Source organism: Condylostylus longicornis, unplaced genomic scaffold (assembly GCF_029603195.1).
Source record: "Condylostylus longicornis isolate FDR11 unplaced genomic scaffold, ASM2960319v2 ptg000016l, whole genome shotgun sequence".
In the NCBI taxonomy this organism is placed as follows: domain Eukaryota; kingdom Metazoa; phylum Arthropoda; class Insecta; order Diptera; family Dolichopodidae; genus Condylostylus; species Condylostylus longicornis.
Genome location: NW_026577985.1, coordinates 6,600,876 through 6,616,190, shown reverse-complemented (window position 1 = coordinate 6,616,190; position 15,315 = coordinate 6,600,876). Strand labels below are relative to the sequence as shown.

Below are 15,315 nucleotides of genomic sequence, written 5' to 3'. Positions count from 1 at the left end.
AAGAAAATGTGTATATCTAGGGTTTTCTCTCAGAACATGATATCTACATTTTTTCCATTTCGGGTAAAACACCATTAAAATTTTTTTTGTGTTATTTTTGTTTTACAAAAACATTAACTTGTGAAAATTTAGTTAAGATCGTTTAAAAAGCTAGCATTTTGAAATGTTGCTACTACATATCGCATAGTATTGAAATTTAAACAAATTTTTCTATATTAAATAAGATATACCCTTTTCCCAACTAAAATTAAGTTCACTCATCAAGTTTTAAAAGTTTAGATATAATGTTTCAATATTTCGATAATTTATCTTACGTATTTTGTTGTTTCAAGCAAATTCTTGGGAATTACTTTAATTTTCTTTAAATTTTTTTTTGTTTTTAGAATTGGTTAACAAAATTATTAAATCCTATCACTTTAAATTTTTTTACTTTTTTACCTAAATGGTATATTACTTTAAAAAAAGTGTATTCATATTTTTAGTACGTACGATTAGTTCATTTACTTTCTTTTCACCCAGTGAAGGTATAAATACAAAATCAGCTGAACTACTAAGTTCAAAATTACTTATACCTACTCAAAGCTCATTTTTTTCACTTAGGCAGTTTTTTCCTCAAACCACAGAAAATTATAGTATATACATAATTACTTATAAATTTATACTTGCTTATATTTTGTCTCACAAATGTGTTCAGTCTTAAATTGAAGCGAATTCAAGCAGCACATGCTTAAGTGTTTACGTAATTGAAGAATAAAAAAATTAAGTTTATAAATTATTATTGTTAATGATTTTAATTAGAAATTAGAATTATACCAATTTAATATAAAATATTTGTATATACATATAATATATAAATGTAATAATAATAAAGCAAGTGTATATAGCGAATATTTAATAAAGAATTGCTGTAGTGCTCAAAACTTAATACTTCAAAACAAAAATACCAAAAATAAATAATTTTTTTTTTTGCAAACTGAAAAAAATTTAAAAAGCTCTTAGCTTTTTCTGGACAAAAAAAAAGTTAATACAACTGTTTAAAATTAATACATAACAATTTATATTTCAAGTTAGTCTCAAAACTAAAGCTTAACAATCAACAATATCATTTTTATTATTGTAGCGCGCGCATTTAAATTATATTCGACGTTTAGCTGTAGCGGGTCGTTGTTATTGGTTGTGTAGCGAAAAACGTAAAGAAAAGAACAAAATATATATACATATATACAAATTATTGTTGTTATTATAATTATTATAATTATTATAATAATAATTTCATTCTATACCTTATTTTTATTATAAAAATTCTATACTTAAAATAGAAAAATTTGCACGTACGTGCACATTATGTTCGTTTACAATAATCATTGTGAAATTTAGAAGCGATAAAGTATGTCATATTGTAATTAACATTCATTAGTTACAAACTGAATATTATTCCTTTATATGTATAGCATAGGCAAATATTATTGTGTAAAGAATTATGTATGTATATATGTATCCATATTCATTCATAAAAAATCTAAAAACATACTTAGTCCACATCCATTTCTAATGATAGTAAGTGGTTCAATCTTAAACGAATAAATGAATTTAAAAAAGTTCTTTATATTATTTAAATTATACATTTATAAAATCATAAAGTTAATAAAAAATAATTAAAGTGTACGTGTTAAAAATCATAAAATTAATTCCAAGTTCAGTTGTGTCGGCAAAACTAAAATTTGTTTGGGGACATCTACGAGTACGCTTAATCTTTATTATGCTGATAAGGTTTTTTTCATTTTTTCTTTATTGATAAGGTGACTGAGTAATAAGACTATTATTGTTTTATTTATTTTAAAAATAATTTCTTATTTAATATGTACACATATATGTATAACTAAAATGTGCTATTTATTGGTACGAAATGTTCAGACTGTATAGGTTAAGTATAACCTAAAATAATATTTGACAATAGCAATGCAAATGGGGTAATAAATTCGCAAACATATTTTTCTAATTTGTAGTTTTACCGTCAATTGATGTGACATACTATTTAAAATATGTATAAGTGTGTGTGTACATGAGAGCTCACCTATATACCTTATTCTGGCTTATTGGAAGTGTGTAATACCTCAATAAATCAAAATTTATAATCATATCACAGATGCATATGCATTTATATTTGTATGCTTGCATTCATGTATATAATGAATTACCTTTGTTGATTTTCAGATTAAAATTAATTTATGGTAATATAAATTTTGTAGAATATTTTAGGATCGAACTTACTTACATACTAGGAAGAAAATTCTGATCAATTCCATATTGGAGACACTTTATACATATAAATTTAATATTTATAAGTTAAGAACGTGGTGTGTAATAGTTATTTTGGGTAATTAATATTATGTACAATGTATGAATAATTTCATAAATATACATACTTTATAAACCTATGTATAACGTTAATAATACAAATATAATGCATGCTTACGGATTTTTACAAGCATTACAAACTTAAATATACATTACAAACTTAAATGATAACAAATTGAAATTGAGATTTAATTCAAACATGTGTCTAAATCTAAGTATTTATGTATAAAGACACATGTGTGATGTACACAAATAATATAAAGTTAATTTGTAAAATCCACATGTACCATATATAATTAGAATTTATTGACCTGTGTATACATATATGTATATACAATGTTGTATATAACAAGTGGAGTTAATTGAAAAACAAAACAAAAAAATTATGCTAAATAATAATAATTAACATTTAATTTAGTTAAATATTTTTTATTTTAAAATGGAACAGTGATTTTTTATTTTTTCAAATGACTATAATAGCAATATGATGTCAGAAGATTGTAAATAGTTGATTAAAAAAAAATTGAAATATTTAAGTCTTTAGGTGTAATCGATTATGTAAAATGAACGTTGATAATTCACGTGCATCTTAATCTCTATTGCAGTTAGCAAAAGCATTGTAACTTACAATATTGTCAAAAGATGTCTGCATTTGTATATAGTGTATGAAAATACAAAAAAAAAAATTTACGTAATTAATAATGTCAATTGCCAGTCATTTTGGCATTTTTGTAATAAAAAAGTTTCGATTGCTGATGTTGCTTTTTGTTCTTCAAATTGCTAATTTTGAAGATGGTAATTTAGTTATAGAAATTTTCTTGACGAATTTTAAATTGCCTAATATCAACTTTTAAAATATACATAGTCAAATTAAAAAAAAAAGCTTTAATATCGAAAATAAGTAAAATGTCAAATTCAAACTAGCAAAAATAATTTGTTGTTAAAGCAGTTGTTAACCTGTTGCATGCAAAAGTTATATACAACAGGTCTTTTTGGCATAAATTGTTGATTGCAGTTTTGTTACCGTCAGTGCAATTGTTATCGACCGGCGTTGAACATCATCAATTCCAACTTTTAATTTCTTTTTTACCATTTATTCACAAAGTTATTTTTTTTTTAATTCAAACTAATCAAAAAAACTTCATTATTAATGCTCGTAAAGTGTCATAATAAAAATATTTAAGTGTGATTCAAAAAATATTTAATGATTAATTTTTTCTTCAATTTTATATAACTATAATATTAAAGTAGTAAATATAAAAACTTTTAATAATATGTGATTGAAAAAGATGGAAATTTTTTTATGAAAATCGAATTGGGATAAGAACATACGAGTAATAATAAAAATTAAGTAATGAAAACATATAGGTATAAATAATTACGAAGATCCTATAAGAGACAGTGGCAAAAATAATAATTGAAAGAGATCCGATTTTTACAATTTTTATCATAAAAAATATATGTAAACATTTACTATAATAAATGTTTTAATATATTTTAAATTCACATACCTATATACACATATATTTATTATAATAACGAATAAGAACTTATTTGAAAACTGGAACTAAATCAATAGATTTCCGTCCACACATTATCAATATTTCTACAATGGAATATTTAAAATGTGGTATATATATTGCTTATCCCACGCAGAAATAGATTCAGATTACAATAAAAATAAATAATGGTTATGCAACTGAGAAGCAATTTATTAAAGATTTATTTCTTATTTTGATTTTGTTTTTTATATTAAGTTGATTACGTAGGCTTTAAAAAATTTTCTAAGTTGCTAATTAAAAAGTTTTATAAAATGCTAATTAATTCTATTTAAAAAACTTAATCAATTCCCAAATAATATGCAGTCTTCAATTTGCTATTTTAATTTAATGAAATTATGGTTTTTTCAGTTAATTTATAATATTAAATTTTATAGTTTTAGTTTTAGGACAAAAGATTAAAAATGTGAAGATTTTGTTTGAAAATTTAATTTTAATTGCCATTTTTAATTAAATTTAGAAATTTTCCATTCACATAAATTTTGAGCATAATTATGCTCTCATAATGTATATACGTACATACATTCTTTGATTAAAAATGTCTTTAAATTACTAAATCTAATATGTAACCTGAATTTTTCTTTAAATTTAACTCAACTTTATTGACTTAACGCTGTCAAACATATTGTGATTAAGTATATTTCTTTTAACTATAATTCGAACTTGTTCTTGTGATTCTTTAGAGGGATTCGCCTCATAAAAGTTCTACTGTACTCACTGGGAAAAATTCTATCTTTTTTAAAGAAAACAGAAACCAACTATGTCAGAAATCTCGACCGCCGTACTTTTTAGCTAATTTTCACAAAAATTTAATTCATACCCCTTTATTTTTATTTCGAATATAATTCAAAAAAATTTTATAAATATACTGTTTTCAAATTAGTTTTCCTTTATAGTCGTTTATGAAAATAAATTTTTTGTTTGGAATAAAAGAAATTTTTTGAATGGACTATAATAATTTGAACACCGATAAACTTGTGTCCATCAAACATTTTTTTATTCAACTACATTTTATTCTGAAAAACACAAAAGGGCTATTGCCGAAAGAAGTATTTACATATATATGTACTTTTATTACAACAATCACATATCAGAATTGGATTATAAATGAAATATGCTAATTTAACTAATCTTAGTGCGTTTTATTATAAGAAGTATTGAAATATGTTTGTTATATAATGGTAAAAATTGCTTCTACTTTGGGCAAAAATATTACAAGTTGTCAAATATTTTATTTGCAAAGTCGAAATATGATTTTCAAAATGGTTTATGAGCACTTTAGATTTGCTTTTATTTTCAGTTTGTTAGCATCAATATGCATAGCGTAATTGTGATATATGTATATATGTAGGTCAAATAAATTTTAATTTCAAGTTTGAATTTTTAAATATTTTTCAATATAAAGGGTAAGAATTAGCATTTTAACAAGTTTTTGTTATAACGAATATAATGGATGACATACTAATTAAATCATGATCAATTAATTATATTATTGTGTCTTTGAAATTGACCTTAAAGAAATAAAGAGTCAGAATAAGTTTCATTTTAATTTTAATATTCAAATTTAATTTGAAACTTTCTCCAACCCTAATAAGGAAATTCCTAAAAAGTAAAATTTGAACTGAAAATTTGGTTAAAGGAAAACGAAGGAAATGTTTTTCGCATAATTATAAAATGTTGTTCCAGCCATGAAAATTTTTGCTCTGATACATCAATATATCAATACATGAGATTCTCTATCAACCTGTAAAAACCCATAATATCTAAATAAGAATCGTTTGCATTATAATTTTTGCAAAATTTATAATGTTTATTGAATAAATTTTGAACAAATAAAATTGTGACTAAATAGTGTATAATATTATTTTCTTGAACAAAATTTTAATGAAGTTGGGTCGAAGTAGTGGTTTGCAATGTAGCACTTTTATTCATATACGAATAAATTTTAAAGATTGTACACGTTTAAGATAGCCAATGTGTGCAATTTAGGACAGGAAATGTATGAAATCTTTGAAATAAAGCAAAAGAAAAATTTAAAGAGGCTTTAAGATAATGTTCCAAATTACGTTTCAATTGCGTAATTAAGAGAAATAATTATTATATTTTTTAATGGCATGGCATTAAAAGCTGATAAAATTTTAGATTCGTACAACCTGAGGTGTAGAAGAAGAACGTTTCAAAAATTTGGAATGGAAAAAACGATTTTTAGATAATATTCAATTCAAATATGCTAAAAATGTTATTTGTAAAATTTGAAAAATGTTTATGGTTTCCTTACAACGAATAGTCAAAAATTGGCATTTTTAGAGGGGGGAGATAGGTAAAAATTTTCTTTAACGGAAATAAGTTTTTAGAAATAAATTTTCAAGGGTTTGAAGGCAGGAGTTTTGTAAAGATGTCCACGGATGGACGGACGGAAACATTTTTTTTTTCAAAATATGTTATTGAATTTTAATTGACAATGTTTTTTAACCACTACATCAATGAGTGAATATCTTTAATTAATAAAAAATTGTTCACTAGAAGGTTTCTTTTAAAAGTATAATAAAAAAATCAAAAATGAAAGGATACGATCTATACTTTTAATTTTCTTAATTTTTGAGACGGTTTTTGCTCTCAATCACCTATTTATAGAAATTGTTCTGATCATTTCTAATTAACATTTAAATGGATGACAAACTGTAAATAGAGTTCATTTCGTTGATATTTTATGCTTTATTTATTTAAGCTTTACATGATGAATTTTCATCGAAAAGGAAACACAAGTTTTGAGGTTTCCGTATTTTAATTAATAATTTAATTTAATGAGAAATAGTAAGAACAAAACTAAATAAAGTGAAAACACTTCCATATAACATACATATGTATTCACATACATATGTAAGTGCTTATTTCAAAATGTAAAGTTTTATTCAAATTCATTAATATTTTTCAAATAATATAATATTTTTAATTTTGTTACCTTTACAGTGGGTGTGGTATCATATTTGGTGTTAAAATTGAGGTATTTTTATGAATCACTGCAATTACAAAAATTCAAAATTTTCAATCGGCTATTTGAAATTTATGTAGTCGATAAATGGTTCATAAATTAGCACATTTCTCTTGAACAATTTGAGTCTGTCTAGTTTGCAGTATCTACATTATTGGTTTAAGTTTAGTTTTAAAAAATAAAAATAATCTTTTATAATAATTCCCCTGTAAATATAACAAATAATTGTATAAATCATATGTTAGAATTAGACGTAAATAAATTTTGAGGGGAATGAAATTCGCAAAGTTGAGAAGCTACAAAATAATTTATCGACGAATTCAAATGGTTGCGTGAGAGAAAAATTTCATCGGGAATTGGAGGAACTTTGTTTTAGGTAACGGTTATCTTAAAGATACAAAAATTAACTCCAATCCTGTCTGCGTTTACAGAGCTTAAACTTGGTTTATACACTTCGTTGTCAAAAATATGTATTTTTTACAACTTTTTAAATGTATCGTACCCTCGTTAAGATATTTGTGTACAAAATTTCATTATTTTCTCTTTGTAAGTTTATTCTCTCTTTCAAGTTTTGTAATCCGACGGACAGATGAAGGGATAGCGTGAAACCAATGATAAATTTTTTCCAATATTTTTTTGGAAATGTACAAAAAATTCAACAATTAATAGAAATTTTCAATATTTACAAATAGAATACCGTAAAAGTAGTGCTAAGAAATTAGAAAAATTATAATTTATGAAAATTTTTTTGAGTAAAGTGTTTCTTTAGTTTTCGTTTTGCAATAACTTTCTTTCTTACTGATTGATTGTATAATTGAAAGTTTATTTCGTTTTTTTATGTATTAATTTAAATACGAGTACTCGCAAATACTTGTATCAGTTGAAAAATCCCTACCTGTTTTAGGAAAGGCGAAAATCCCCAATGTCTTTATTTTTTGTATGATTAGTCATTGTTTTCAATTCATTCAATAAAATTAGTTTAAAGATCGTTTATTCGTTCGCATTATAAAACAAAATTTTTATTTTCATAAAAACGTTCACATCAAAATTGAATAAATTATTTTATTATATTGAAATTATTATTATTGCAAGCCCTAATTGAAAATTATAACAAAAGAATGAAAAAATGTTTCATTGTTCCATATTAAGTACAAAATATTTTGTTTTTTTTTTTGAATTTGCGGGTAGCGCACGGATTTTAGACTAAAATGCGCTGAAATTATAATAATTACGAAATTAATTTAAATAATTAAGTATGAAACTTTAACTTTTAGTTCGAGTGTTGTTAGCTTCGTATAATATAGTTTAGTACTTTACGGAAATATACGAATTGGGTATAATATAATAAAATTTTATTTAACCTGTGCTTGACTGTATTAAAATGTAGTACTTATATACTAAATTATGGAAAAATATGGTAAATCGAAACATAACAGTAGTGCTATTATAAAACATACACTAAAGTTTGATCAAATAGTGCATACTTATATAAAATTTTCCATAATGGAGTACGATGGTTTTTAGAAGTTTGAATCTCAGAAGTTTGCATTCAAACTTACCCAAATTTTTTTGTCGTCAAAAATACAATTTGTCAGTACGACTTGAAAATATTGAAAAAAATTTCTGAATACGAAGTTTTATATTTTTTTTAATAATACAAGATTTTAAAGCTCGTGAATTTACGAGGTTTGGGCCCGAATAATAGTGTATTTAATAGTTAACACTCTATCTCTGTTATTAATAGCACGTTTGAGTAAATTTAAAAATTTATGTCTAGCTTAAATAAAGTTTGAGAATTGTATTCTTGAAAAATATGCAAATTGGTTTTTTTTTAAATTCAAGGAGAGTAAATTTTATACCCTGAGACGAGAATATAGTTATTGAGTAAGCTCATTTATACAATATTATTGACAAGTGTAACATATATTAGAGAAATCAATTCACGTGCGAAACATTAAAATTTTGTTTTACTTCAGACATATAATGTACATACATACATATGTATCTACATATAAGAAAATAATGGCAAGTAAACCTGAGTTTGATGTTCAAAGCTCACTTGATTGAAAATGTAAAGTTTAGAAGAAAGTCGATATTACTTCAACAGGCTGGAGCTAGTTATACAAAGTTTGACAGCCGCTAATTAACGTGCGCCCTTTTTATGCGAATTTTATTGCTCTGAATGTCATTATAGTTACATAAAAATGTTTTCTTGTTTAAGAATTTATTGTTGTAAATCAATGATTTTTGTTAAATTTTCTTTTTCATGTTTTTTAATGTAATTTTAAATAAATATTTCGAATTTTACATAATTATGTATGGGTGGGAAATATATATATCTTGATTGAAAAATTGTTTGATTAGATATTTTTTAATTTTATTTATAAAATTAAAAAATGAGTGACTTGCGTAAATGAGTGACTTGCGTAAATTTACTATTAATATACGATATTCAATAAAATTGAATTGATAGTATGCAATAGTACTGCAATATTCATGTTCAATTCTATAAATTTAAAGTTGTAATGTAAAATACCCTCATGATTACGCTGTGCAATGCGCGCAAAATCAAAACAACTTGTTTTTATGCTCTTATTTAAGATCATTCGCTCTTCTATTTTTCTTCTTTAACTTCGCGATAAACCACATTTAATATACATTTCATTTTTGTGTAATTCAGTCATAATAAAAATTTCAATAACCGTGGAAGTCACAGTTTCGTTTGACAATTATTATAATTAAAGTATTGACGACATTCTGACATTCATAAATTAACATTTTATTTTGTATTAAATTAATATTACTCACGATTCTTTCCTTTCTTTACAGAAAATCAAAACGATGATTTAATATCAAAATATCAATATAAGTGGATGTAGAAGAAACAAAACAAGATTGCTAAAAAACTTAAGTAAGATGAGATGAGGTTATATAATCATCATTAATCAATCAATACTATTCTGTTGGTTTCATTGCAATTCCGAAAAGTTGTTTTTAAAAACAAAAGTTGAAATTATATACACACATAATATGTACACACATTTGCTCATATGAGAACAAATGAACATCACTAAAGCGTTCGCTGTATATATTCAAAATAAAGTTAATTAAAATATCACTTACACATTCATAGAAACGGTAATAAAAAAATTTTTAACGGTATTGTAAATTGAAAAAGTTTTTTCGGCAAAAAACAATATTAAGCTCTTTTTTTCTTTCTTTTTAGTTTTTGTAGCTGAATTGGAAAAAGCAAATTCAAATATAAATATGAATAAAATTCGATCGTTTTTTCCGAATGCAAGCGCAAATTTAGTATTAAATCGTAATTCAGCGAATTTAGAACCAGAGCTTGGATTTCAATTATTAATTGATTTATCACCAAATAGCGATGGCACAAACCAAGCCCAAAGTCATCGAAAAATTCAGCCACAGTTGAATGTTAATTTAATAGGTGCGCGACATCTACCAACACTTTTTGGACTTAAATCTGTGCAAGGTTATGTTGTTAAGGTAAAATTTAGCAAAGGCTCTTGATTTTTTTTGTATTCAACAAAGGTGCATGTTTATAATAATGACATTTTTATTTTTGTATTATGTATTGCATTTATACTGTTTAGTTTAGAAAATATCTAGGCTTTTCTGTTAGATCATGATATCTGCATTTTCGTCATTTTGAGTAAAACACCATTGAAATTTTTTCGTGTTATTTTTGTTTTACTAACACATGAACTAGTGAAAATTTTGCGAGGATGATTTAAAAAGCATTTTAAAATGTTGTTACTAAATGTTACATAATATTAAAATTTTAAATTATTCTTTTATATCAAATAAGATATACACTTCCCAATTGCAATTAGTATCAGTCAGAACTGAATAAGTTCATATACATATGTATCTAGTTTTAAATGTTTTTAAACGCGCGTTTCATTAATATAATAATAAACGACATGAACATTTAAATATTAAATGTAGAAATTAATATGTGTAGATGTTTCATTTTAAACTTGAAACGAAACATTAAAAAAACTAGAATACATTTTCATTATCTATATTTTAACGCGTTCTTAGAAAATTTTATGATCTCGAGAAGTGAATAACTGTTGATATCTAATTTTGTAAGAAAATATTTCGGAACAATTGGTTAGTTGTAATGTTTCACAAGGAATTTTTTAAAAATACTAGAAAAAGTTTTTTTCTTGCAATAGAAAGTACTTAAATATTTAAATAATACTGCAACCAGAACTTTTTTGTGTCAAAAATGTAGATATTATGTTCTGACAGAAAACCCCAGATATAAAAAAATATAATTACCTTAAACTTCAAATTTAAGCTAATGAAGGTTTTGAAATTTTTTTTTCATCATATTTAAAATTACATACATATGTATATTTATATTAAATTATAAAAGTGGGTTGTTTTCAGTAAATTTTTTTTGTTTAGGTAAAATTATTTCCAGGGACTACTAAGTATGACAGTTGTATTCAAACGAATTCGTGGCCAAAATTTAATGAAAACTTTAAATTCTCCCTGGAACCTGATAGAAAGTAAACTATTTTTAAATACATACATATGTACTTTTAATATTTCACACTTTTTATTTGAAAAGAACAATACAATAAAATCTATGTTAAACACATACATACATACATATGTATATGCTTTTAAATATAAGATGTTAATAATTTGTATTCATATTTTAGGTCTTCTTTTAAAAACAGTCCAATAAAATCCACTTCCGACAGTTCTAGCAATGAAATTGATAAATTTTTCCATGGACAATTTGTTGTATTAACAGTTTATGCACTATTGGAGCTACCGCCTGCTGTAATAAATTTTAAAATTACAAAAACAAATTAAAATATGGTTTATATCGAGATATTTATTGATTTTAGAATTTCAACCGATTAAATAAAACCTATAGATCTCTCAAGGAGCGAAGTGCTTCAATTGTTCAAAGAATTGCTGAACAAAATTCGAATTCTTCCGCTAAAAATCCTAAGACAAAAGAAACAAATTTGAAAGAGCAAAATGATTTAAAAAATAAAGAAAAAGATAATGAAAAGGAAGAGTCTAAAATGGCAAAAAGTGAAGCAAAAAGAAATATAGGAACCGTAACGTGCTATTTAGAATCAAAAATTTTTAAAAGAAACTCTAGAAATAATAATCAGTATTTGACCGATGAATTTTGGTATGCCATTAAAGATTTAACAGTATCACAGATTCCAGCTGCACAACCTAAACCAACGGTAATTAAATTAGTAAAATTCTAAATGACTAAAAATTTCTAATGACACGGTAGCTTAATTATTTATGTATTTAATTCTTTCCATAAATTAATTTTTTTAGTTAAGTATGAATGCAGGAAAAGGCCAGTTGGAAATCACTATAGAATATTGCGATTTAGAAAGTACTGAAATATCACCACCATCACCAGTTGAAAATTCAAAAACCAAAGATAAAAGAAATTCCTCGGAATTGGAGACGACCACTGATTCAACTGTCAGTTTATTTAAAAAACCATGGATATCGGATATAAAGAGAAAACTTTCAGTTCGAAAATCAAAACCAACAATAAAGGGTTACATTCTTAAAGTAACTACAACGAAATTTCGTTGTTCGATTAAAGTTAAAGATGAATTTGAATCAGCTGGTCAACAAATTTATATTAAAACTATTGTTTATGATGGTGATATACCATTATGCTCATGGAAAAGTAATCATTTTGCACCATCATTATCATCACGTTGGGATCCAAAATTTACAAGATTAGAAGTGCCATTTCCAAACATTAGCTGTTTAAATCGAATGCGAATCAAATCTCAGATAGCAACTAAAGGAAAAGTTGGTAGAAAAATTATATTAGCAAGTATGGTATACAATTTAAGTGATGAAATTCTTATAAAACCAAATAAACCTATTGTTGCGTGGTATAATTTGCAATAAATTTTATATAAAATAAAATTTAAAATAATTTTAAGTTTTTGTTATGTTTTTTATATTATTGCATATAAATTACCAATGTATTAAAAAATTTTATACTTAATATTTAATTTTATTTAAATAAAAATTTATTCTTACATTCAATTGTGAATGTTTGTTTTAGAAAGGAAAGAAGTCTTGAAGATATGGTGCGTTTTAGTTCCTTAGAACACTGAAGAAAAAATATTTATATCAGACTGTAGTTCTACGTCAAGATTCTTTACATATTTTATTTAAAATTTAATAAAAACAAAGAATAAGGTGTAATGGATAAAACCTCATTTTATAATATTTGGGTGTCGCTAAAAAAAAGAACACTTTATTAATGTCTTGAATTTCAGTACTGTTTCACGCTAGTATCATGAATTGCAGCTCTGATTGCTAATGCAAGGAATTATCAATTTTTTAAGTTTTTTTGCGTTTTTTTATGTGCTACAGCATTTTGCAAGAACAATTTTTTAAAATGAATTCCTTAAATTCATAAGACTTTCAATATGGAATGGAAATGTTTGACGTGATTGACAAATACAAGTGATGACGTTATGTATTTATTAAAAACAAACAATGGCGATATTGCGATGTGTAATCCAATTTTTTCTTCAAATGATTCACCTACTCTATGTGATTCAACATTATCACCTTTTGAACTACAATTTTTTTTAACTTTATTATGTCAATTTTTTATAAATAAATGTTATTTCAAATAATAAAATTTGATAACAGTTAATTATCATATATGTATGCTATGAAATCATGAAACAATTTTCAAAAATATTTAGCTTGCTATGAATTTTGATTACTAGCACTTGTAGTTTGTGCTTAATTTTTGATGTAATTATGGTTTTAAACTAGTGAAGGTTAAGTTAGCTTATGTGTTATTCTATAGACAAATTTTAACAATTAAATTCCAAACTAGTTATTTTAGAATTAAAATTAATCCCTGCTGGCGAACACACATCTTAAATAGATTTAATAACCAAATACACCAAATTTCATATGCTTTCATTTGTAAGCTGTGTGCCAGAATTATCATAAGAATATGTCATTGTCAATCAAGCAAATATGTCTTTATAGTTTTTATGATATGAAGAAAGAAGAAATTTATGGGCGATATTACATATTTGTCATAGTATTTAAAACTTTGAGTTTATTTAATTTTGCATAATTCTTTTCATTTTAGTTTTACAATAACTTCATTTTTGGTCCTTGCAGTTCTTTTTTCTATTCTTAAAAAATTTGCAGTTTTATATTTTAAATTTTCGCATGAGAATTGTAAATACGAGTATGAAATATGGCAATACTGAATTTATCAATATATTATTATGTTTCCGATTCAAGTGAACCGAATAAGAAAATAAGGCAACTAAAACAAGAAAAAGTAAAAACGATTTCTCATTTTCCGATTTCCATTTTTTTGAGTTTGAGGATTTGAGTTCGAAAACTTAAAATATAATAATAATAATATTAAAATACTCATATGTTTCGTTTCCATTTAATACCGTTTTCTCTCTAAAAATTTTGATCGGTTTAATATGCTATGGGTAGAGCTGTCGTTTAGTTGAAAGTGTGTAGGAGTATGGTTTAATCAAAAATAGTTTTTTATTTTAAAATTAAATACTAAATTTTTTAGGTTTAAAAAATTTTTATATGTTTTTACTATTTAACGAAAAACAATAGATCGCTCATATAAAAAAATAAGTCTAGTAAAATAAAAAACATATATAACATTGGCAAATATAAGTTGGTAGTGACTTAAGATTAGAGTATGCGCTAAGTTTCTCTGTTATTACATGTTTGACTAAACTTTTAGTTAGGACTTTAGTAATGAGATTCGTTTAAAGACTATAAAATATCTTGAGATAAACAATGTATTATAATTTAGAATTTGGAAAACTTTAAAAATGTGTTTACAATATTGCAAAAATATCAAAAATTTTCTAATTTCGGTTGGCTGTCAAATTTCGTGCTTAATATTTTAATGATAACAATTTCAAATTCAACGCACTTTAATTCATGTACGAAAATGTTCATTCTACTTGCACGTACTTACTGCAATTAATTTTGAACGATACCTTTCAAAAACACTATCCATTTCTTCTGTTTTGTTCCATTCCTCACATAATATAGTTGAATATGAATATAATACATTATATATACATATGTATGTATGTATAATAAAATGTACAATAAGTTATTCAAATCAACATAAAATTTTATCAACGAAAAATTTTTTTGTTTGTTTTTGTACTATTGTAATCGACTGGTAGTTTGTCACTTTGTGAGATGCATTTCAGCAATGTGCTCTATTCGTTTTAAATTTTAGTCAATCGCAAACTGTTGAACAGATCAGTAGTACAGATCGGAATAAAAGCAAGCATTTATTTTTGTTTTGAATAAAAATTAAAAAAAGAAAAATATTTTAAATAA

The 15,315-nt window shown here is 24.4% G+C and overlaps 1 protein-coding gene across 1 annotated transcript; it reads left to right on the top strand.

The window, feature by feature from the left end:
* The first annotated feature begins 9,793 nt into the window (after nt 1-9,793).
* Nucleotides 9,794-12,852, top strand: LOC129605986 (uncharacterized). Its single transcript, XM_055516027.1, has 6 exons — nt 9,794-10,047; nt 10,136-10,419; nt 11,350-11,453; nt 11,610-11,733; nt 11,802-12,155; nt 12,256-12,852. The coding sequence occupies exons 2-6, from the start codon at nt 10,177-10,179 to the stop codon at nt 12,850-12,852; spliced, it is 1,422 nt and encodes a 473-aa protein (XP_055372002.1). The 5' UTR covers nt 9,794-10,047; nt 10,136-10,176.
* Nucleotides 12,853-15,315: the final 2,463 nt, after the last annotated feature.

What these genes read in the sequence shown, in the direction of transcription:
- LOC129605986 (XM_055516027.1), top strand. Translation starts at nt 10,177, where the DNA reads ATGAATAAAATTCGATCGTTTTTTCCGAATGCAAGCGCAAATTTAGTA. An exon ending in TATTGGAGCTACCGCCTGCT is followed by an intron (nt 11,734 to 11,801) that starts GTAATAAATTTT and finishes TATTGATTTTAG; the next exon opens with AATTTCAACCGATTAAATAA. An exon ending in CTGCACAACCTAAACCAACG is followed by an intron (nt 12,156 to 12,255) that starts GTAATTAAATTA and finishes TAATTTTTTTAG; the next exon opens with TTAAGTATGAATGCAGGAAA.